The 25,472-nt window shown below is 37.7% G+C and overlaps 1 protein-coding gene across 1 annotated transcript in view; it reads left to right on the top strand.

Annotated features, from left to right (window-relative positions):
* The window catches only part of vgll3 (vestigial like family member 3), a 37,063-nt gene extending 12,397 nt beyond the window's left edge, over positions 1-24,666 (top strand). The window contains exons 2-4 of the mRNA XM_008107678.3: positions 9,286-9,541; positions 11,388-11,885; positions 22,826-24,666. Of these exons, the coding sequence (XP_008105885.1) occupies positions 9,286-9,541; positions 11,388-11,885; positions 22,826-22,869 (798 nt within the window). The 3' untranslated portion in view covers positions 22,870-24,666. The remainder of the gene's footprint in view (positions 1-9,285; positions 9,542-11,387; positions 11,886-22,825) is intronic.
* The last annotated feature ends 806 nt before the right edge of the window (positions 24,667-25,472 follow it).

Genomic DNA, 25,472 nt, shown 5'->3' on the forward strand with positions numbered 1-25,472 from the left:
GGATTGGACTCAATGACCCAAAGGGTCTCTTCCAACCCTCTTTTATTATTATTATTAATTATTGTTCGGTGGCCAACTATAGTCCGGCCCTCCAATGGTCCGAAGGATCATGAACTGGCCCCCTGTTTAAAAAGTTTGGGGACCCCTGCCCTAAGCTTTTGAGAAAGGCTAAAATCAGTCCCTCCCTCACCTCTCCAAACAACTGATGTAAAATGTTACAGTTGACTGTGCCAGCCATTTGTTTAACTGATACATGGCAGCAGTTCTTCGTAGTAGTAAGATATAGAGGCAAATGTTCCTTCCCTTTGGAACTTTCAATCTAAGTACAATAAAAAAGTAATTCAAGTTTTATTTACAAATTTGATCAGCTACAAAGAGACCAGAATGTCAACATTTGAAGTCAGTGCAGTACAAATTGCACTGCCAGGAATATTTTGGGGAATTTGGAATACATATTTGGCTGTGTAATGCCTTATAAGCCTGTGACAGACTAACACACACCCCTCAAAAATTGGCTTATATAAATCCTAGTATAAACAATTTCATTTGACATTTTCATTTTTTGTCTTTTGGCTCTATCTAGTTTGTTCTGCCTTTAGTGTTATCAAAATACATTGGAAGAAGAATTCAAATTCATTTTCAATTCATTATAATTTAATCATGAATATTGCCCCAAGCTCATGTTTTCTGCAATGGTTTACAAAACTGTGGTATCTTTACCAGATCAAAATGATATGCTCCAGTCTTATTGGTTTAATTTGAAATATTTAGGCACATACATAATTTCCCCATTGATTTTAATAAGAATGTGAAGAGCAAAAAGTGTACCATGTAGGGGTTTTATGGACGGCATGTGTATTTGCAGATGGTGTTTGTGCATGTTGTGCATCTTTAAGTTGTTTCTGACCTATGGCAATCCTAAGGTGAACCTATTCCTGGGTTTTATTGGCAAAAAATTCAGAAAAGTTTTGCCCATGTTCCCCTCTGAGGCTAAGAGCACGTGACTTGCATAAGATCACCCAATGGGTTTCTATGGCCAAGTGGGAATTTGAACCCTGGTCTCCAGAATCATAGTTCAATCTTCAATCTGTTGAACTACATTGAGCCTCAGTACCTCTCTATATGTATTCCACATTCTTATAACGTGAAATATATTAGCAATTGATATTAATATTGCATAAACTGAAACAACCAGTTTGTTTATAGTAGTGGTATAGGTTTTCCTTATTATATTTTTAAGTAAATGCATTTAAACTTTCTCTGAGTCCCATCATTGAGTGGAAGGTGGGATGCATATCATCATCATCATCATCATCATCATCATCATCATCATCTCTTTCCTATCCCCCAAGCACCTGCCAGTCATGAATTACTGACTGGTGTGCCCTTTTAAGACTCACTCACATTTAGTTGGTGGGTGGTTTGAAAGAGACTATTTAAAATTCTCAGAGGCAATATAAATCACTAGATTTTACCAGACACTTGAACTAAGGATGCAGTTTTTCCATGGCTAACTTCTCCTTCCTTTTCTTTTTTTTAAAAAGAGTATACCTGTACTGCATAGGCAGTTTCTGAGTTACTAACATCCGACTTACAAATGACTCATTATTACAAATGGGGATGAGACAACAGGAAGTGAAAGAAATCTACCCCTAGGAAGGGAAATCACTCCTGGAAGAATCATTGTCAAAGGTCAGATGCCAACTGAGAGCAAAATATAGTTTATTTAAGTAACAACTCAAAAATAGCTCAGTAAATTGTCAGAGGCTTAAAACACTTAATCTTCAGTGTTATTTAGCAGTCAAAACAGAAAAAAGCCAAAAACATGAACTGGCATATAATCCGGATTAACCAGAGATATAATCCGGATTTAACATAAAGTACTTGAACTCAGCCCAAATACACAAAATGGGCTTAAAATAGCAAAACAAACGAAGGTAAATCACCGCAAAGCCCCAAAACTTTCCCCAAAACCCAGGAGTACAGCAGTGATTCCAAACTGAGGCAAAAACCCAAACCTGGTTAAAAGCTCTTTGCCGAAAGCAGCACAAACAAACAAAATTGGAAAATGCTGAGGAGTTAGCGGCAAGCCGCTGCAGAAGTGGAAGCCAGGCCAGGAGCCAAAGGAGCGTAGCGTTAATGTGAAGTCAAGCCGGTCTGAAGTCGGGATAAGGGAACAGCGTCAGGGTCGGGAACGAAGCCAGCAGTCAGCAACGGTAGACAGCCACAGAGATGAGAACGATGCCAATCTGAGGTTGGGAGCGAAGAGATAAGCCAAGTTGAGAATCAGTCCAAGATCCAAAGGGTGAAGTCGTCACAATAAGGTCCACGTCAAGGGATGGCACAAAAAGCCAAGACAACGAAGGCGAACAGCAGCTAATGCAAAATAGTAATAACAGTGCAGTCCAAGAAAACCCACACAATTCCAGCCCTTGATTGAAGAATAACCCGGAGCAAATTTACATCTGTTGCAAAGTCCCAAGCCAGTCTTCAGAATCACATACAGGAAACCCCATGGCGCCCAGCAACACCTTGCCACACGCAAAGAATAGTGGCCAAAAATCCCCAATTTATTTAGATTTCCTTGGGCGTCCAAACTTCCAACGCCCTAGGGTCAGGTGTCCCAAGTTCCTCATCAGAATCTGAGCTCCAAACAGCCAACACCCTAGATCAGGCGTCCCAAACTCCTCGTCAGAATCAACATCATCCTGCCCACACCCAACTCTGTCCACACCTGTGGAACTACCCTCATTCCTCCAGGCAGACCATGTGGGATCTGCTTCTGAAGATACCCAAGCCTCTCCAGCATCCACAGCATCCATGGACCCAGATTCCTCCCCAAGATCCTCCGGAGCCCGTGCCCAATCTATGCCAACTTCCTCTGTCACCACCGGTTCCTCAGCATCCATTTCCACCTCAAGATCCCCTCCCAAGTCCCCACATGAATCCTCCTCGGAAGACTCCCCATCAATCTCCCTGATTCTCTTCCTGTGTAAATCTTCCAGCGAGCCCTCCTCGCAAGGGTTCTTCCTTCCTCTCCTGATCCCTCCATTATCACTCACAGCCTCAGAAGACTCATTCACAACAATCATGGAGGAAAGGTGTCTCAACTGAAGCTTTTTCACCAATCCTTGTTACCACAACAAGCCAAATTTTTCAAAATCTAATGATCACACAGACAGAAAGTGAAGTGAAATCTTGTGAGAAATATATATGGCTGGGGTTACACTTAAAAAATGTACCTGTTCCAGCTGACATACAAATTCAGAACAAACTTACAGAACTTATCTTGTTCGTAACTTGGGGACTGCCTGTATACTGATTTAAGCTCAGCATGGCTAAAAAATCAAAGCAAATCCTACTTTTCAGTATTGGTAATTCATGGCCATCTTTTCATGAATGATTACGCCATATTCCAAAGAATCGTATCCCATTATTATAGCATGTGCTTTGTAGGTGACATGTCACCGATTTTTTTCTCCTACACCTTAAGTTAAAAAGGACTTTGTAGCAGAGATGGAAATGTCTTCTGTCTCACACTTCAAATAAAACTGAGCTAGATGAGAGTCTAAGGCTGTTTTGGTTTTAAAAAAATACATTTATTCATTATTGAGCTATTTTGCACCTGCAGATCTGTATCTGTGGGTGCATTTAGACTGTAGAATTCATGCAGTTTGACACCACTAACTTCCATGGCTCAATGTTATGTAATTTTATCCTTCTCTGTCAAAGAGTGCTGGTGTTTCATCAAATTACAAATCCCATGATTCTATAGCATGGAGCCTTGATTATTAAAGTGGTGTCAAGCTGCATGAATTCTTCAGTATAAAGCCAGCCTAGCACTATACTGATCATAGTAGCTAGTTGTGGATTACATTAAGAATACAACACACATAGGACTTACCTCAGTGTACCTAGTGATAGATGAAGGTCTTCAGGGTAGCAATGAATTGAATAAGCATTGGATTGAATAATTATTCAGATTTATTCTGTTTGCAGATTCACTTTGTTATGTTATAAAGGTTCAAATAGTTGTTAATTATTGGGGAAATAGAGTATACCTGATATGTTAATATGTAACAGGCTCTTTTTGTTTTCAGAATTGAAATAACTTGTTTGAAGTAGCCACTTATAAGCATATCTCATGATAAAAGAGAAAATGTGTTGTCAAAGGCCTTTATGGCCAAAATCACTTGTGAAAAAAGCCCTAGAAACAGCACCAAAAAAGCCCACTATATGGTTCAGATATATGGATAACACCTTTGCCATTTGGAGCCATGGAGAAGAAGAGCTAAATAAGTTCTTGAACCACCTCAACAGCATCTACCCAATCATCCAATTCATAATGTAAAAAGAAAATGAAGGAAAACTGACATTTCTAGATGTTCTAGTCATCGGCAAACCCAATCAACAATTGGGCCACACAGTTTACAGAAAACCTACACATGTGGATAGATAACTTCATAAAAACTCCAATCATCACCCAAGTCAAAAAAGAAGCAAAAAGCCCTGAAACACCGTACAGAAGGAATATGCAAATCCCACCTACTCCAAGGTGAACTAAACCACCTAAACTGGGCTCTACAAGGCAATAGATATTCCACCACAGACATCAGAAGAGCTACAAAGCCAAGAACAAGCCATGAGAGAAAAGACAAATATCCACCCAGAGGGAAAGTGTTCTTACCATATACATCAAGGAAACCACTGACCGTATAGGTAAGCTGATGAAGAAACACAACCTACAAACTATCTACAGACCTACTAAGAAAATCCAACAAATGCTACATTCAGTGAAGGACAAGAGGAATCCTCTCACCTCTGCAGGAGTCTACCGTATACCATGCAGCTGTGAACAAGTCTACATAGGGAGCACTCTAGCAACTATCATGTCAGACGACACAGAGAAGCCAATGAAATCCACAAGCATGTGGACAATTTCAATAGAAAGGAGGAAATCATGAAAATGAACAAAATCTGTCTACCAGTAGTAAAAAGAAAAACCCCCCAAAATCAAATCAGTAAATAAAGAACAACACTCAGAAAACAGGGGAATTCCAGACATGAATCAATCAGTGCCAGCTAACACCTCCGAACAAAAGATTCCCCCAGGCAGGAAGAAGCCAGGACATGAAGCTGGCAAGGCCATTAATGCTAATCAAGACGATCAATTGCAGCATTCAGACTGGCCTCCAACAGTCAAGAGTTCTTTCTCCCATCCTGGACCTTCCACAAACATATAAACCCCCCTTGCTTAGTTTACAATATACCTCATAATCTCTGAGGATGCCTGCTATAGATGTGGGAGAAATGTCAGAAGAGAATGCTTCTGGAACATGGCCATACAGCCCAGAAAACCTACAACAACCCAAAAGAGAGAATGATTTGAATTTTCTCTTTTATCCTGAGATATGTTTATAAATGGCTACTTCAACTCTGAAAACAAAAAGCGCCTGATTGTGGAACATAATTTGGTTAATTTCAGTAAACCAAAATGGATTAATTTTTCTAAAATTGACCAAATAATGGTCCACAATCACGGTTGGGATAAGAAAAGGGCAAGACTGAAATGCAAATGCTGACCGTCTTGACTCTGAAAAGAGCATTCCTGCACAGAGCAGCAGCTCAGGATATAAGTTTTAATTTCCTGAATTCCTCTCTCCTATCTACAAATATTAACAGACTTCCAGGCAGCAGCATCTGGATTCCAGAAATGTGGTTCCATGTTGCCCCCAGCCCTGTCCTTCACCTGTGAATTTTATTTGCCTGCGATTTGGAAAGGACCATAAAATGCTGGGAAGAAAATAAAAGTTTAAAAAGACAAAGTATAAGTGTTAGGGTGGAACAAACTAAATGATGAAGAACTAAGATTGGAATGGAAGACAATGAAGACCACAAGGCTGTTTTATTCTTTCTTTTTTCTTAAAAAAAATCCCCTCTCGGTGCTGTTTAAAGCATGTTGAAAACAGAAGCCTTTAAAATGAGAGAATATTTTCTAGAATTGTGGTTACAGTATTCAGTTATGTAAGAGGCACTTGTTTTTATGTCTCTGTGAAGGAAGAAAGATGTGTCGTTGAAGTAGTTTTGATGCAAGGTTGCTGGAAGAAAAATATCTTGTGATACAAGCAGTGGGGTGTTCAGATTTCTTCAGATACATTCAGAATAGGCCTTTTCAGACTCTCTGCGAATAGGATGAATGTGCAGAACATTGTGTGAATTGTGCAGAACATCTAAGACTCTTAATTCCACTTTGTTGTAAGACATTTGTTTTCTATGTACAATAGTACATAGTTATTGTATGAAGGAATTATGCACTGTTACTCAGAGGACATTTACATAATTGCCACAGATCAAGAGCTTGGTGTTTGAATCATGAATGCTACAATAAGTTTTCCAACTGCTGTCCAACTGATTGTAGTAGAGACTGGACTCGTCTTAGAAATGTATCTATACAGCCTAACCATTCCCTCACATGCACTTATCTCTAGTTTTGAACATGGAAGTGCCAGAGGATAATGATGGCAGCACAGCCATTCTCTGCAAGAGCCATCTTACTGTGCATTTCATTATCCTTTTGCCATTATTCTACTACAGACATCTGACCCATCATGTCGTTTTATGTGTATCATGAGGCTTTCAATGCCAGGGCAACATAGTTACATTTATATAGTCTTACAATTACAAATGAAGGCAACCGTACGGTTGATGTGGCCCTTGGTGAAAACAGGTTTGACACTCTTGTTCTACGACAAGGATGGGGCTGGGCACGGGGTGCTTTTGGTAGTCTTGGTAAACTTGGTTGGAGCCTTGCCTTCTCCAAATCAGTTTATATTTCACTGGATAGATTCCTCCAATCCAGGGAGAAAGAATGGCATCAAGCAATCAGTGGGGTGAGCCATTCATGCTGGTTATCCCAAGCAATCTGATTGAAGAGTGTGGCTGTGATGTACTTTCATCGAGGCCAGAATCATTTAGACCACTAAGAGGAGTCCAGCCTTTCCCACAGTCAGCTTCACCATGTGCAGCACTTGGACTTTTTTGTATTGTAGCATTCAGAATTCAAACACCAAGCTCTTGATCTGTGACAGTTATATAAGAACAAACCTCCCCTGAATAATAGTGCACAATTCCTCCATACAATAACTATGTACAACAGGAAAATGGATTTCTTATGACAAAGGGGAATTAGATGTTCTGCACAATTTCAATTCCTTTCCCCCCATGTTGTGTACAAAGCAGTACTCACAGCTATATGGTGGAGAAACCAGGCTCTCAGAAAAAAAGTGGAATGTTTAAAAATTTATTCCACTTAATATTGTTCTTTACATTTATTTATTTTGCTGTTTTGGATTGGTTTGAGAGAGATGAAACAGAGAATGGACATGCAGTGGATTCCATCCAACATTGCTTTGTAATTGTTTCCCTTTTTCTGTTAACAAATTTTTAAAGGATTTGCTTTTTCTCATGAAAGTGAATACATTTAATCATCTTTTGTTTGTAACATTTTATATAAATTAATGGCATGGTTCTCAAATGAGGGAAGGACACAGATTTTTGTTTTGTACCTTTGGCAGTACTTTATGGTGGGAAATAGATCTTACAAAATGTTTAATTCTGGGTAAGCCTGCTGGAAGAGATAGGTATTTACATGGTTTTAAAATTCTGACTTCTATTTTAGCAGTCGGAGTTCTTCCGGCAAGTCATTCCATAGTTGTGGGGTGGCCGATGAAAAGATAATCTGGGTGGTAGTTGCCAGTCAGGTTCTAGCTGGATGGAGCAGAAGACCAAAGTGTGTGGGGTGGATTGTAAGGTAGAAGATGATCCTTCAGGTAACTTGGACCCAAACCATGTAGGGTTTTAAAGGTCAAAACCAACACCTTGTACTTTGCCTGGAAACTAATTGGCAGCCAGTGGAGTGACTTCAGAGAGCCTGATTTGGAACGGGTCAGAGAGGACATTTGGGAGCAATTGTTACAGTAGTCCTGGTTAGATTTTGATTCCAGTTATTGACCAGAGATTAACAGGATTGGCGGTGATGCCAGCCAGGGCTGTAGTGGGGCGGGGGGGTTAGGAGTTCATCCCCCTGAAAATTTTCAGTTTTTTTAACCTGGTTTACTCATGAATTTTAACTGGTTAACCAAATCCCCATGAGTGTCCACTGAAGATTATCTTTCTTGAGTATCCACTGAAATTGATCTATGGAGCCAGATTTCAAAATTATTTTGCGTTATGGAACTACTCTCCATGATTTGCTTTAAAAAGTCCCATCCCCCCCCCCATTTTTTTTCTGGCTTTGGCCAGCCATGGTATCTTCCAAGATGTCCTGGAATGTCAGAGGACCCATTAGCCTTTGAGGGCATATCATTTTACAGGTCCTCCACCTCATGCAGTGTAGTTTATATAAGATCTTTAGTTTTCTTTGTCAAATAGTCCTGGTGTCTCACCAAATTACAAACTCCCAAAATTCCACATCATTGAGCTATAGCAGTTAAAGTAATGTCAAGTTGCATTAATTTATAGCATAGAAGGACCCCAAGGTTATTTCTAAACCAGTGGTTCACAACCTGTAGATCCCAGATGCTTTGGCCTTCAATCCCTGAAATCCTAACAGCTGGTAAACTGGCTGGGATTTCTGGGAGTTGTAGGGCCAAAACACCTGGGGACCCACAGATTGAGAACCACCACTTTAAACACTATCTGGAAGTAAAATTTAAATTCTCCACCGATTTTTGTGTGACTTACAACTTAGTTTGTGAATCCATTTGAAACAGGAGCTACATTTCTTATTGCTTGCAGACCAACTAGGAATGTTTTATTCAGTTTCTCTTCATCAGGTATTTAATATTGAACCAAAGGGGAGATAACGGCGAGACATATATATTGGCCAAGTTCGAGCCTTGAACTGGAACTGTACTAACATGTTAAATAAACCTGGTCATGAAAATAAATTACACCTAGAGGCGTAAAATAAATTACATCTAGTGCTGTATTCAGCAATAGTCCTTTCCTCTTGCTATCCTCTTGCTCATTCCCACTGCATTCATAAAAAACTTAACTTCAGATGGGGGGGTTTTGTTAAACTAATCCAAAAATTCTGCAAAGGAGAGGGGAAGAAAATCTAGATTCTGCTGGTTTTTGATATATAAGTACATACTTGGAATTTGGCAATGATTTATCCCAGGTGTCTTGAGACATAAGAGAAATGAATGTTTGCTTCTGTTATCTAAAATTAATGCATTGCCTTATTATTATAATTTGTCCTTCTGTTTTTTCCCCTTATACCAGAGTAAAATAATTGTGTACCACAAGATGCAGGAATCTCTGGAAGTGACACTTCCCACTAAACAAGAGGAGGAAGAGAAAGATCAGCCTACAGAGATGGAGTACCTTAACTCTCGCTGCGTCCTTTTCACTTACTTTCAGGGAGACATTGGATCAGTAGTGGATGAACACTTCTCAAGAGCTTTAAACCAAGCCAGGAGCTTCAGTCAGGAGACTACCATTTCAAGAAGTAAAACAGGGCTAAACCCGCTATGGCGAGGTAAGGTTTAGAAGGAACCTTTGGTTCTTTGCATTTGGTTCTATGGCCACACAAGACGTGTGTTGATTTGCGCCTAACGGCACATTCAAGTAAACATTCCCATTCCAATACCTGGAGGACACAGCTATACAAAGATTTGCAGGACCAGTGCTTGACTTATCCAGTCTGAAGAGCCCCATACAAAATGTAGAAAATGCTACTCAGTATGAGCATTCCTTATCTGGAATTCTGAAATCCAAAATACTTCAAAACCCAAACCTGACCCCATGGATGGCTGAGATAGGGACACTTTTGCTTTGTGATCATTCAGTTTCATGCATTTTTTTAAAAAAATATTGCGTATAAAATTACAGTCAGGATGTGCATATAAGGTATTTGTATTTAAACTTGGGTGTCAAGATACCTCATGTATGCATATGCAAATACAGATATTCTGGAAAATAAAATTCAAAACATTTCTGGTCCCAAGCATACTCAGCCTTTAATCTTTTAAAGCAATCTGAACTAACATGCCATGGAACATTTGGAATATATACTGCATTGTGGAATTTGGGAAAACCTAACACATGCTGCTTATGGTCAGATGTTATGTGAGCTGGATGACTCTCTCACTCCCTTCCTTCATTGTTAGTGTGGTCTTGCCAGTTTATTAGTTTAGTAATCTGTTTGCAGTTGTGCACCTTTTGGCAGTGATTAGTCAATCTCTATGACATGGATTTACCTCGATTGGGGTAGCAAGCCCCTTTTGGCTCATAGGAAATAACTGAGTGTTTAATCTAATGTTCATAATTTTTATTGTTATTTTGTTACTTGTTGTGTCATATTTTATGTTTTTTTATTGGATGTGTTATTAATTGTTTTATCCCATTCTATGTATCTTTCTGTATTGCACTTACTGTATTGTATTATTATGTAGTAAGCTGCCCTGAGTCCCCTGGGGAGAGGGGGGGGGGGATAAAAATAAACATTATTGTTGTTGTTGCTGCTTCCGCTGCTGCTGGCCCAATTTGGTCTTTCGGCTGTAATAAATTTTTGATTGATTGTATTCTTGCCTTTGATGTGTCTTAAAAAACACCTAACTCAGCATTTTTCCTCAATTGGTATACAGTAGCACCCCTTCCATATCTTCTGGCTCGAGATCCATAATTTCATCTACACTCATCCAAGCAATTCCTACAGCTATCTCCTCTTTAGAAAAATTCTAGAAGTTATTACAGAGTTGTTTTGAAGGATGTGGTAAATTTCTGGAGCGGATGCATCTTTAGGAATTTTCTAGGTCTTCCAGGTTGGCTCTATGGTAACTTCCAGTAGGAGCCATTCATTTCAATAGGTTTCATTGATTTCCATGGTAAAGTTGGGAATATTTTCCCCACAGACAGGAGGGCCATACTGTGTGTGAAAATGTCAGGCACAATTTGGAGTTGAGATGTCAGGTGATGGAAAAGGTCAAGACAGTAAAGCAGGGAAAGGTCCATTAATCTCAAGGGAACACACACTCATGGGATAAAACAAGTAGATTAACTGAAGGGGATTGAAAGGAAAGTCCTTTGTGAACAACTATCAGGATCAGGTCTCTGTTAATTTTGAGGCAACAAATGTATTTTCTGAACTGTAAAACTGCACATCTATCACTTGCTGTAACCACTCTCAAAAATCTGTCACAAATAAAACCTATGGATTCGTTGTTGCTTGCAGTTATTCATTATGTTTCAGATTGCATTTTCATTAACAATTTAAAAATGGTTTTATATAAAGCCCATGCTTTTTTTTACTCATTCTAGCAATACTGTTTGTTACTTAGCGTAGATTTTCGGAAACAAACCTTGTTTTTTTTTTCTTTTCAAAGAAAATACAGCAATAGCAAGCCAAAGGAGTGGGTTTCCAGCTTCATTTTGGACCAGTTCTTATCAGACTCCTCCTCCATGCTTAAGTGGAGTCCATCACGATTTCCAAGTTACTGCACCAGGCACCTTCTCAACAGCGGATGCCAGCGGCTGGCCATCACATGCCCTGCATCAGACTGCTCCACCTCCTTCGCCTAGTATGTCAGAATCTTGGCATTATCCATTAGCATCTCAGGTGAGCCCTTCCTATGGACACATGCATGATGTGTACATGCACCATCACCATCCACATATGCATCACCACCATCACCGCCCGACTTCGCACCTTGACCCACGGTATAGACCTTTGCTGATGCCATCAGTTTGTGCAGCCAAGATTCCTTCACCACAGTGTGACGCAACAAAAACAGACCCTTCTGCGGTTACTAGTGCTACCTCAGCATGGGCAGGAGCCTTTCATGGAACAGTCGACATTGTTCCAAGTTTTGGGTTTGACACAGGTAAGCACTGATCTTGGCGTGATTGGGTTGTTGTTATATAGCTTTGATGCACAAAATATCTTTAAAGCCTCACAAGGGCTTTGCAAATTGAGGTTTGTGGCTTCCTTTACTAAATCAATCTATATGAATTTTGTGGTAGGTTAAATTATTTCAGAAAGAATGTCATAACTGAGGATATTTGCAGCAAATGCCCTAATTCCATCCCCAGATTTGCCAAATTGAATCCCTGACATGGTTAGATGAGACTGAAGTTGCATAAATATTAAGATCTGCAAAGAGAGGTTAAAAGATATAGGTGTTCATTGTCATAGACATAAGCATACAGTACACACAACCTATTTAATACAGATGAGCAATCCTAGGATTTAAAGCTTTATCTTTTTATGGCTAAAAAAATCTAATGGTAAAAATCTTTTCTTGTATAAAGTATATTGGAATTGGATTTTTTTAAGTCTTCAGTTTCTAGACTTAGAAGTAGGTTTCTCTGAAATCAGAAGAATATGGGGTTCTTGCTTATTCTTTCAAACATCTGCAATGAATCTGGTTTGTTAATCAGTTCTCTTCAGGAATAAGATGTTCTGAATTCAATCATTGTAGACCTAAGGGAGCATAAAATGCTTTTAAAAATCCAATCCAAATGCTGTGTACAAAATTCTCTTTAGAGTAAGCAAGCCTAGAATTCTGTAGAAGTGTGCTTTCAAATAAAGTATTCCAAATATATTAAATAATTTCCCTGTGCGCCTTTACAATATAATTCTAAGATGGAGAGATAACTGCTGAAATGAGAAAATTATTCCATTCCTTCCTGGGAGTCACTTATGCTTGTATACAAAAACATTGTAGTGTGTAATGTTGAGGAAGACTGGTATCTGATCTTGACAGTGTTGTAGACTCCCCATTAGGTCAACATAGGATTCTAAACATACATGTCAACTTCTATTTGATTACATAGAAAGTAGTATGTTTCCCACCCCTGGTCAGTGGAAGTAGAGATAGGGTCATTCTGGTGTTTGGCAAGACAACTGCTCCTTGAATATTTTTGTCAACTTACTATTCACGTATTTGAATTAACAAAAAATGACGTTACTAAAATGAATGTATGTATGTAACTGATCTGCCTGTTTTAAGACAGAGCTAGGGAAGCCTGGCCCTCCAGATATGGTTAAAAGAGTATAACTCCCATGATATCTATCTAGAATATGAATGGTGATGGCATAGCAACTGCTATTTAGCATTGAAGAGACCACAAGTAACCCATTTCTGGTCCAATAGATTATTGCTACCTTGGATGCTCATGCTGACTTGAGATCCTCAGATTTATAGTAGCCTCCTGCAATCTGGAAATCTCCAGATGTGTTGGATTGCCATTCCCACTCAGGATATAAAAAATATAGAGTACCATGTCTCAAGGGCATCTGATCAGAAAGAAGTGATAGCTTTACTTGCCGTAAAAAGGTATGACTGGGATTCTGGAGAAAATGCTGCCAGACAGATCTTCTTTTACAGATATAGATTTAACAAGATTTCCAAAGTGTGTCATCTTTGCATTAAAAAACCCAGATGCATGATTACAGGATTCACCTAGTCGAGCAGCTTCTTTTTCATAGATGTTACCCAGATGCTTTTCTGAAGTTTATAATCAGGGTATAAATTTGTTCCCCAGCATTTGGTATTCAGAGGCATGTATCCTCTGACTATTCAGTTTATTGCTTATAATTTAGATATGATATGTGGTATGTGTTTTATCACATTCCCCAGGTATTGCAATTGTATAAATACAAAGAGGAACCTATTATTATTATTATTATTATTATTATTATTATTATTATTATTATTATTATTATTATTATTATTATTTTATATTATGACACAGCAAACAAGATAAATATGCTGGATTTCGTATCACAAAATTACAAGTCGAACACTTCCCAAGTGTCTAGGGCTGTGTAATATATTTTCGGATGATGCGTGCAGATCCCAGTAGGGTGGCCTTTTGCAGTTGGCAGATCGTGATTTTGTCAATGTCAGAGTCTTTGAAGTTCAATCTTGAGGTCCTGATAGCGGCTGAGTTTTTCCTGTTGTTTTTCGTCAATGCGGCTGTCACCTGGGATGGCAACATCAATGATCCAAACGTTTTTCCTTTCCACAACTGTGATGTCTGGTGTGTTGTGTTCCAGAACTTTTTCAGTCTGGATTCGGAAGTTGTTGTTGTTGTTGTTGTTGTTGTTATTATTACCCCACCTTCCTCCCCAGGAGACTTGAGGCAGCTAAGTCATGAACATTGATCAATTTACAACACAGCAAACACAAAATTTAAAAACAGTACTGTGTGTGTTAAATTAAACATACAATTAAAATACAAGAAATACAATTAAAATGCATTTTAACCCCCTCCCCCCAAATCCCACCCCCATGAAATTGAACAGAGCTAGTATGATGCTTTGAGACCCAGAGAATTGCTCCATCCCTGCTGATTTATCATTTGGTTTCATTTGGTTTCATTCTTCCCCAAAAATAATATTTCAAAATCTAGTATAGTCAACTGTATTCATGTGCAAAAGTCTTCACTGATCTAAAAATGAATTATGCAAAATGGCATTTAACTCTTGGACCAGCTCTGCACTTTCATCTGTTATCTTAACTATAATGGACTAATCACAACCCTATGTCATCTGTATTTTTCTGGATTAAAAAGATGGTACTGATTCTTCTTCGAAGTCGGCTGTGTATGAAGAAGTGCTATCATCTTAGATAAATATAGCTACGGACTGATGAGCATAGGAGCACATTCCAATCTTAAGCAAAGGCTATTTTTAACAAAATACTGTTTACAGTTACCTATAAATGCAAGGTACAAATATGAAGATTTCAGGAGATGCCAAGTAATAGCACAATGACTGGAGTAGCATCTACTTTAGCATAAAACATTCATTCATCAGAAGCCTAGCTTAGCATGTGATGCAGAGAAAGAAAATAAAATTTAAAATAACAGCAATGTATTGGACAAACATTTTTTCAGAAAAAAATAATTTACACAATTAAATATAATTAACAAATTAAAAAGCACTTCCCTTGGAAGATTCTACTGTCAATGTGCCTTTTCTGTTCTCCCTTTCTCTGATTCACTTGTGTACTAGCTGTGTACCAGTAGGCTTCATTCCTGTACTCTTATTTTGCACTATGCACTTGCTGCACCAAAAGATTAGAAAAATAGCCTATCTGGAACCTTTAAAAGTATGTACAATTTTATTGACATTAATAATGTTTGCAGCTGTGCAAATTATAACACAGTAATTTAATTTCGTGTTCTCAGTTCCCAGTAAAGCGATCATTTGCTAGGAGCAATTGTTTTTCTTTCCATGAGATTTTCCTTTTGGCAAGGTAGATTTATCAGGAAGTTTTGTCTTTCTGTGAAACGTATCTTCATTGAAAGCATCCAATATGGTAGCAATTTCAAGATTTCTTATTGTTTATCCAATTCCACTGTCTGTTCAACAGTAGGCAGAAAATCTTGCAGAATACATAATTTTAAAGGAAAAAATGTAAAAGCCCATAAATATGTTCCCAAATAATAAAAAGTAACAAGGTGATACCTTAATTTAAGCATATTCTTTGGTCTGTGTTTGTGTATATTCATGGGAGATATGCATGTGCATGGGAGAGACATCTCCCATGAATGTGCATAAATCTAATTTTATTTTTCCCCATCAATAATAGAATTGGGTCACAAAGCCCCAAGCTAGTAGGCCATATTGACAGGGTGATTCTGGAAACTGAAGTTCAGAAGTGCCATTTCCAAACTTTGGAATGGAATAGAAACAACACACCTCCACTCGCTATGTCTATGTACACTTTCTAGTACAGTATGAACTTGTATTTTTGGGGGATATATTCCCAGATTGTGCGTGAATATACAAACCACAGATAAGAGCAAACCCTGTTGAAATGAAGGACATCCAAGAGTACACTGGAGGACCTGGAAAAGGCCTATTTTGTCAGGTGTGGATAAATGAAGCCATGGATACTGGTCTGGTGGATATGATGGGGTAATGTAATACATATTATATCAGTATTATATTAATTGACTGACTTTCTGACACTGAGGGCTCTACAAAGATAAACGCTTTATTACTAGTCAAGGTGACCAGTGCTACTTCCATCAACAAAGCTAATTCACTTTTTTGTGGTGGATCCTTCTCCATCCTCATTAAGAAAACTCATCTTCCTGACTTGGGGTACAGCTGTGTTTTCTAACACTGATAGAGTTGAATACAAAGTGTTAATTAAACCTGGATGCAGTCCTTAACTGCATGTGTAACACCCAACTGAGTATATTATATCTAAACCTAGCTAGGATGCAATTTAATGCAATCTCATCCCCACTATAAAACCTTGACAAGTTCCTGTGTACTACTGTCTACTAATGTTTTAGTCATAAAGTGAATTCATTACTCAACACCTGTGTTGTTTACACCCCTTAGAATCTCTCTGCTTCAAGACATTTCAGAGATGCCACTTGAAGAACAATTGTGTCCGTGACCATACTTGTCTATTTTTTAGACCTATGTGATTGATGAAACAAATGTTTCAATACACATTACAAAATTAGGGGGCACCGGCTGATTGTTTCTAAAGTGTTTCTAAAACATTGTGTCTGTTTCATTACTATAACAAAATTAACAAATTCTTTGTTACTATTTTGTTAAGTAATTGCACAAGAAGGGGCTTCTGGGGCTCCTTTTTCACTCATTTTAGAGCTACTGGAGTGAAACTTGCTACAATGGTAGAACATATTTACCACTTTTACCCTCCCCTCCAAGTTTCAGAAAATTTTACTCATCTATTGATTTTTGGGGATTGTAAAGGGTTTTTATACAAACCCCCTGAAAAGGGGGGGGGGGGGCAAGAGTTATGCCCTTGAATTTTTCTATAATCTATATATATAAAAGAGTGATGGAATTTGGGCACTGGACAAAACAGCAAAACTACAGGCCCCCCAACCTTGAAATTTGACAACACAACCCATCATCCACGCCGCTAGGTTAATACAACAAAAAGAAAAGAAAAATAAAGTCCTAATGAGAGAGAGAGCAATAATTGTTTTTATCCAATTGCTGCCAGTTTAGAGGGCTAATCTCTGCCCACTTGGTCTCCTAGCAACGGACTCGGCCAAAGGACAGCCAGGGTTCAGTTAGGGGACAGGCAGATTTAGGCCTCACTTCCACACTCTTCCACAGATTATCTAATCTGCACTGGATTATATGGCAGTGTAGACTCAAGGCCCATCCACACAGCTATATAACCCATTTATAATCTTATATTATCTGCTTTGCACTGGATTATCTTGACTCCACACGGCCATATAATCCACTTCAGTGTGCATTTTATACAGCTGTGAAGAAGGGGCCTCATATAATCCAGTTCTAAGCAGATAATATAAGATTATCAATATGCAGTAGACTCTCACTTATCCAACATAAACAGGCCGGCAGGATAAGTGAATATGTTGGATAATAAGAAGGGATTCAGGAAAAGCCGATTAAACATCAAATTAGGTAATCATTATACAAATTAAGCACCAAAACATCATAGTATACAACAAATTTGACAGAAAAAGTGGTTCCATGCGCAGTAATGCTATGTAGTAATTACTGTACTGTATTTACAAATTTAACACTAAAATATCACAATGAATTTAAAACACCGATTACAAAAACATTGATTACGAAAAGGCAGACTGTGTTGGATAATCCAGAACATTGTATAAGCTAATTTTGGATAAGTGATATTCTACTTTAATATGAAATAATTACTGGGATCGAATAATGCAGAACAATATAATCTCTAAAACAAGGACAGTAAATAAAGACCAACAGTCTGAAAGCAGGAAAATTGGAAATTCCACAAAGGAAACAATCAGGGCCAGCTAACACCTCCCAAGAAATGATTCTTCCAGAAAGGAAGCTGAGAAGGCAGTGAAGCACTGTGTATTACCAAAGTCATTATTATTACTATCATTATTATTATCATTATTATTGTGTTGCTGTCAACCGTGAAAATGAATACAATCTGGCTCCAAGTATTCAAAAACACTAAAATCAGAATATATAAAAATTAATGTGGTATAATAAAACAGAACAATACAGTCTCTAAAATCAGAACACTAAATAAAGAACAACACTCTGAAAACAGGGGAAATCCACACAGGAAACAATCAGGGCCAGCTAACACCTCCCAACAAAGTATTCCCATCATCAAAGTCTGGCAAATCCTCTGTTTTCTCAGGGCCACAGGCAGTAGAAGCATATAAAATATCCCAAACAACACCACTCTGAAAACAAGGGAATTCCAGACAGGAATCAATCAGGGCCAGCTAACACCTCCCAACAAAAAAATCACTCGGAGGAAACAGCCAGGCTTTAAATCTGCAAGGCCATTACATCCTAATCATTTTTCCTAATTGCAGCATTCATACTTGCCTCCAACAGACAAAAAAAACAACAATCAGAAATATTGTATATTCACAACCTTTAGGAAATAATATCCCCTGATGGCGCAGTGTGTTAAAGCACTGAGCTGCTGAACTTCTGGACCGAAAGGTTTGAATTGGAGGAGCAGAGAGAGCCCCCACTGTTAGCCCCAGCTTCTGCCAACCCAGAAGTTCAAAAACATGCAAATGTGAGTGCATCAATAGGTACTGCTCCGGCGGGAAGGTAACGCCGCTCCATGCATGCTCCGGCTCTTCGGCTTAGAAATGGAGATTAGCACCAACCCCCAGAGTCAGACATGACTGACTTAATGTCAGGGGAAAACATTTACCCTTTACCTTAACTACCACCAATTCCTCAATACTTTATTTCCCATACCACCAGACTTCGCCACAGCAACGTGTGGCCGGGCACAGCGAGTTACATAACATAACCAGGGCATCATTCCCCCAAGTTTCAGAAAGATTAGCACATTTCCTGATTTTTGGGGATTTTTTTTTTTTTTTTGTCAAAAAATCAAATCTTTTTTAGCTGATATGGCTGGCTGGAGTGGGGTGGGGTAGTGGCCAGACTTGAAGGACAGGACACATTTCCCACTGCAAGCCAGCCCATCAAGTTTCCACAGGATTTTGTCTCCACACACAGATAGGCCTGCAATAACCCTAGAACAGGGGTCCTCAAACTTTTTAAGTGGAGGGCTGGTTCATGGTTCCTCAGACTATTGCGGGGCCGAATTATCATTTGAAAAAAATACGAACAAACTCCTATGCACACTGCACATCTTATTTGTAGTGCAAACCCCCCCCCCAACATCATTTATTTATTTATTTATTTACTACATTTATACCTCACCCTCTCTCAGAGCGGCTTATAAGTTGTATGTACATACAATATATTATATTATAAGAATAGCACAATATTAGCATTATATATTACTATATTGTACTATACAACTATACTGTAATATTTTAGTAATAATATATAATTATTAATAATATATTATTATGTTGTATTATTATTATATTGTATTACATTATAATATTAGTATCAATATTATATGTATACACAATATATTATATTATTACCATAGCACAATATTAGTAAATGAAAGAACAATTACAATATTTAAAAATAAAAACAATTTTAACCAACATAAACCTATCAGGATTTCAATGGGAAGTGTGGGCCTGCTTTTGACCAATGAGATAGTCAAGTAGGATTGTTGTTGTTGTGTGCCTTCAAGTCATTTCAGACTTTGGGTGAGCCTAAGTCTAAAACTGAGGGCGGGGGCCAGGTAAATGACCTTGGAGGGCCACATCCGGCCCCCGGGCCTTAGTTTGGGGACCCCTGCCCTAGAAGATGTGGCAAAAAAGGCTTGTGCCTGGCTGAAACAACTTGTGTGGTCGTTGGCTCCCAAAACACACAAATAGGTCAGCACTCAGCAGCCTAGTAGCTCACAAAGATTGTCTAAAATGTAGCAAAACCATAAAACAAATGTAAGGCAAAAGGCGCCCACCCACCCCCAAAAAGAATAAGCAAGCATTAAGTAAGCCCTTGCCAGAAATTTATTTATTTCCAACATTTCTATGCCGCCCTTCTCACCCGAAGGGACTCAGGGCGGCTCAGAGTCTGGCAAGATTCAATGCCAATATACAATACAATGTCTAGCCTACAACCTGCAAAGCTTATCTTCTTCTCTTCCTCTGGCGTGGACTCGAGTCTCAGCTAAAGCTAAGCCAATCAAGTCTCCTCTCTCTCTCCAACAATGACAGTTTTTCCCCTTCCAGCTTGCAGGTTATCAAGTCCTGTCCTTTGAACTCTCTTTTCTTTTCATCTAACTGTTCTCTTTCTCAGGCCCTCTCAGCCCCCCCCCCCCCCCCGGCCTAATCCTTTTGCTGGCTTGTAATTTTCCTTTTCCTTTATTTCTCCTTGCCCTCATTTCTCTTTTTCCCAGTTCATACAATCCTTTAAATTTCTTATCACTGTGGTGACTTCCTGTATTGTGATAGGATTATTCTGGCTATCCCGTTCTTCGCTTGTTAACCTTGATAATTCTTGTCTCTGTCAATAGTCTTTAATTTCTTGTAGAGGTATTCTTCCCTTAATGTATAACTCTTGGAAAAACTTATAAAACTCTTGTATAATTTTGTCCTTTCCTTTGATTTCTTGACCTTCTCTCTTCACCAGAGTTATATATTTCCTTTGTCTTGTCTTTTTAAATTTAGCTGCTAACCACTTCCCTGGTTTGTTGGCAAATCAAAATTTTTTTTAACACATTTCAGGTTTTTTTTTATTTGATGTGTTAATATTATTGATGCTTGAATTCTTAAACTGTTTCAATTCTTGAATTATTTTAACATTTGTTGGATGAATGTTACTTTCTTTTTTTTCTTTAGTTGGATCTGATAATCTTTTTCTTGATTTTGTTTCTTTTCTTGTGTATTCAATTGTATTAATCTTCCCCTCATAGAAATTTTCAATGTGTCCCTTATTATATTAGTAGACATTTCTTTTCTTTCATTAATCTTAAAGAATTCTTTTATTTCTTCTTTATTTTTTTCACATTTTCTAATTTATAATAGATATTAATTTGATTTCCAAAAAAATGTTTCTTTGGTATTTTAATCTCAATTGAAATCAGAGCATGGTCTGAAAGTATTTAATTTGGATTTTCCACTAGTTCCATCAAACTATTTGAAATCCATATCATATCAATCCTTGAATATGCCTTATGCCTATTTGAGTAGAAGGTGTAGTCCTTTTCATTTTTGTTCATTTCTTGCCATGTTCTTTCTGTAAACTCCAAAAGGTTTTTGTTATTTCTCCTTCCACTTTTCACTGGATCTTCCCTGATTTTCTATCCAAGTATGGATTGGCAACTGCATTGAAGTCACCTAGGATTAATAAGTCTGAGTATTCTACTTCTTTTAAATCTTGATTTATTTCCTCAAAGAATTTTGATTTATCTGTATTGGGTGCATATAAATTGACTATAAAAATCCTTTTGTCTACTTCTTGTATTATCACCATTTGATATCATCCCTCTTTGTCTTCTTTGATTAGTTGGAGTTGCCAAGTTTCTTTAATGTGCAATACTAAACCATTTTTCTTCATTCTATCTGATGTTATACATTTCTTTCCCAATTTTTTGTATAAAATATTTTCTCTCTGAAAGTTTCACATGTGTTTCCTGCACCGCAATTACATCCGTAATCTGTCATTTTTCTTTCTCAATTTGTCTGTCAAAAAGTAATAGTCTCTCAGTTTCTGAATATAATTAGAAAGTGACACTAGGAAATACAAAAATTTAATAGGTTTTATAGCCTTCTGGTCACTATAAATCAAATATCTCTTTTTCTTATTTTGATTGTTGTATGCTTTTACTTTTATGTAGTCCTATTTCAGCTTGTCCTTGTTATGGTTTGCAAGTTCAAATAAACCAGAATGTTAGAATTAAAAAAAACAATGACCCTTTCCCATGCCGTAAGATTTCTTGTGGCATAGATATACTCTCCTAATCTCTTCTCTTGTCTTTAACAATTTACAATTAGACAAAGTCCCCCCCTCAGTATTTCTCACTTGGTATATTAATTGGGCTTACAAATTATTAGCTAACTTAAAAGAAAAGAGACAACACTTCTTAACTTTTCAAGTAGAAAATCTCATCCTTTCTCTTCAATAAGATTATTGGTTAACAACTACTTCAAAATGGTCTCAGTTGTTTATTATTATTTTTAATACCATTTAATTCAATTCAGTTACCATTCAATCAACTGATTTTGGTCCTTGCTGTCTAGGTGTTTGTAGTTCTTTTAGTTCTTCTTTTCTCTTCCTTCTTCTCTCTCCTCTTCCAATCTTCATTTCACTTTGAATTTGTGTGCCGCATTGAATTTGTGTGTGCTGTTTTCTGTCCTTTCAGCCACACAGCTCTCGAAGCTGCTTCCTCACCCCTAGTCCCCTTGACGGGGACTTTATAGGTCTCTCAGCTTCTCCTGAGCTGTTACCACTGACAAAGGAGTTTTGTACCTCACTCTTCTGCCAGTTATCTAGCTGGGGTGACCCTTTTTAGCCCTTAAAGAGTAAACAGGAGACCACTAAATCACTTGCTCTTGAGAGCAGAAACTCAACTGACTAATCTCCCCACCATGTCAATCCATCTCTTTAGGTTTAATCTGTTTAATTGTTTTAATTGTGGTTATTGGATTTTCAGGAGAGAAGTACTATCTCTTCTTTTTAGTATTATGTTGCGTAAACTTTCCATCTTTATTTTGTATTGATTTGTGCTTCCTATTATGTTGGCAAAATCAATAATTTTTAAAAGGTGTTGTTAAAAAAAATACACAGTATTGCGGGTGAGCCACAACCTTAGACAGTTAGGCGCAATACAATTGTGTGTGTGTGTTGATTCATTGTAACCATTATAATTTTCCTTGTGTCTTCATTTCCAAACAGGCATCCAACATCAGGACAAAAGTAAGGAGACATCCTGGTTCTGAATTATCAGTGACTCTTATCAAAAATCTAGAATTCTCACCTTCATGAAAGGGATGCTGTGGTCTTTTGCAGAGTTGCACCAGACATACTGCTGAGCAGAGAGATGATGAACCAACCAGTTGTGATTTTGTTCTTAAGCCTTTATCTTTGGAAAGCCATTTTTAAATCCCAGCATGTTGAAAGGAAAAAAACGAGAAAGCTAAATACTTTTTGTTGTATATCATTGTCATCTGAGCCTGTGGCAGCATCCCAGCAACATGATGTCTTTTTACTCCTTCTAACAGTGTTTTGCTTAGTTGTGTGTTATCTGCACCAAGACACAGCCTTGATTGTCAGGAGGGACCTAGCCTTGACTAGCAGGCATCCTTCAGGAATAAAGTTTTTGTAGCTCTTTTGTGCATTTATTTTTGTAGTAATACAGAAAGTTTGCATAAGCATCAGTGGGCTATTTTAGACCAATGTAATATTTTTAAAATTTAAAGTTTAAAATTGTTCTGTTCTGTTTAAAGAACTTGCTCACAGAGATGCACTGCCAAAAACTTTAAAATGCATAGTTTATAGAGGTCCGATGTGCTTGTATGAGATTTTGTTGTTATTTGCTAAAATACTTGGCAATTCTCAAATGGTTCATGTAACAACCCCACAAGATCTTGAATGTACTTTGCCTTTTGCTTATGTAATTGTTCAAATGCAAAATAGTTTCTGTGACAGCTCTATCACTGAATTTTCAAAAATTTACTTTGCTGCTGTTAAAGACAACTTTGAGTTAAGAGAGATGATGAGAAAATATCTGGAAAAGCAAGGCTCCATGTCATGTTTGGAAATGAAAATAATAAGCACAGAGTTGGGATATATTAACACTGTATATAATAGTTACTAATTGACACACTTTGACACCACTTGATCTGTGATGGCTCAATGATGTGGAATCAAGGAATTGTAGTTTTACAAGGTGCTTAGCCTTCTCTGCCAAACTGCTGGTGCCTCACCAAACTACAGTTACCAAGATCCTATGGCATTGGACCATGGCAGTTAAAAGTGATGTCAAACTGCATTAATTTTACAGCGCATATGCACCCTGAGTTTTATCTTTTAAACTGGTTTCAGTTTAAAACTCACTGGGAGCTTATGAGAGTTATGGCTCCTAAAAATGTGGCAGCTGACAAGGGATTCAGTCCCTCCCTAAAATGTCCTGTTTTCTGACCCTGTGATACTTCCTTTTCTTTTCACCAACTCCCATTTGTAACTCCTAGAACATCTAGTTGGGCTTTCAAAGGAACTCAAATGATGTCCAGTGGAGTTTAGAAGATCCCTATTCATGCAATGATTGGATTATAGAGAAAATTATTGGGCTAGTCTGTAAGTCTTGTATAATGGAATATAAAGCCCTATAGGATGCAGCACAGAATTTGTAAGGGCAGTCATGAGCACATCACAGCAGATTGTTGCTGCACCATTTTGGGGATAGCACCTCATAGGTCCTACAGATGTCTACTTATATATATATATACAGCCCTATAAACAGACTTCATGTAGGGTTACGGCCTGCCTCTTCTCCTGTAAGCTGCTACTGTTATGGAAAGTCATAGGGAAGTCATTTGCTGGAAGTCAATGAGGCTAATAAGAACTGAATGAATTTGCAGTTAGAAGCAAATGAAATTGAAATCTGTGGCCCGAACTGATTCTGCAGTTATCCATAGGATAACTTTCCACTAATGGTTGTTGCATTGAGAATGAGGTTTCTGTGAAAATTTGTATATTGAAAAAAATCAGGGCTATTAAATACTGGAATAAAATTATTAATTTCTCATTGTCATATTTTTCTTGCAATCAATTGTGTAATTTCTCTTTTGTTTAACATTATAATTAAATTAAGCAAAACTGAATTACTTTGTATTTCCTCTATCCAAGACATCGATAGGTGCTAAATTCCTAAATGTTTCACCAATCTGTGGTCTAAAACAAATCATCAAAGAGTTTAAAACTCATGCTACAAAACCTCAAAGGGTACAGCTTAAATTGATTTGTAATATAATAATCTTAAAAATGCATATTTATGCCTAGGTGTGGCCTTCTAATTCTAAAACATATTGTTCCTATACAGGGAATCCTTTCTGAACTGTTATGAGAAACAAGAAACAGCTCTCTTCTCCCTTTTTTCATTGAAGTAGCTTCCAGTTTCAGTGGAGGGAGGGCTTCTGTGAGTCTGTAGATTCCTCTGGGTGATAGATATCATTAAGTTCCACTCAATTCAGTGATATAAGTAAAATATATGAATCTCCACTGTCATCCATCTTTTGCTTTTTGTTTAGTAGAGCCACACTTCATTTCTGGCACATAACCCTATCAAAACCCACGATTTAAGACACACAATGTTTATGATATAACAAGAAAACAGCATCTTATCATGTCAAATTCAAGCCAGCTGTTTCTATAAATATTTCAAAACCTCTTTGATTGCATCACAGAGTTATAGCCATAGTGGGGAAAATAGGCTGTTTTGTTTCATTACCATAAATCTTCAAACTTTAGGCTACATTGGAGATTGACCAAGTTCTGTTAGGGATATACATATATGTAAGTGTTGCTTATGCACATTTCAAGT

Source organism: Anolis carolinensis, chromosome 3 (assembly GCF_035594765.1).
Source record: "Anolis carolinensis isolate JA03-04 chromosome 3, rAnoCar3.1.pri, whole genome shotgun sequence".
In the NCBI taxonomy this organism is placed as follows: Eukaryota; Metazoa; Chordata; class Lepidosauria; order Squamata; family Dactyloidae; genus Anolis; species Anolis carolinensis.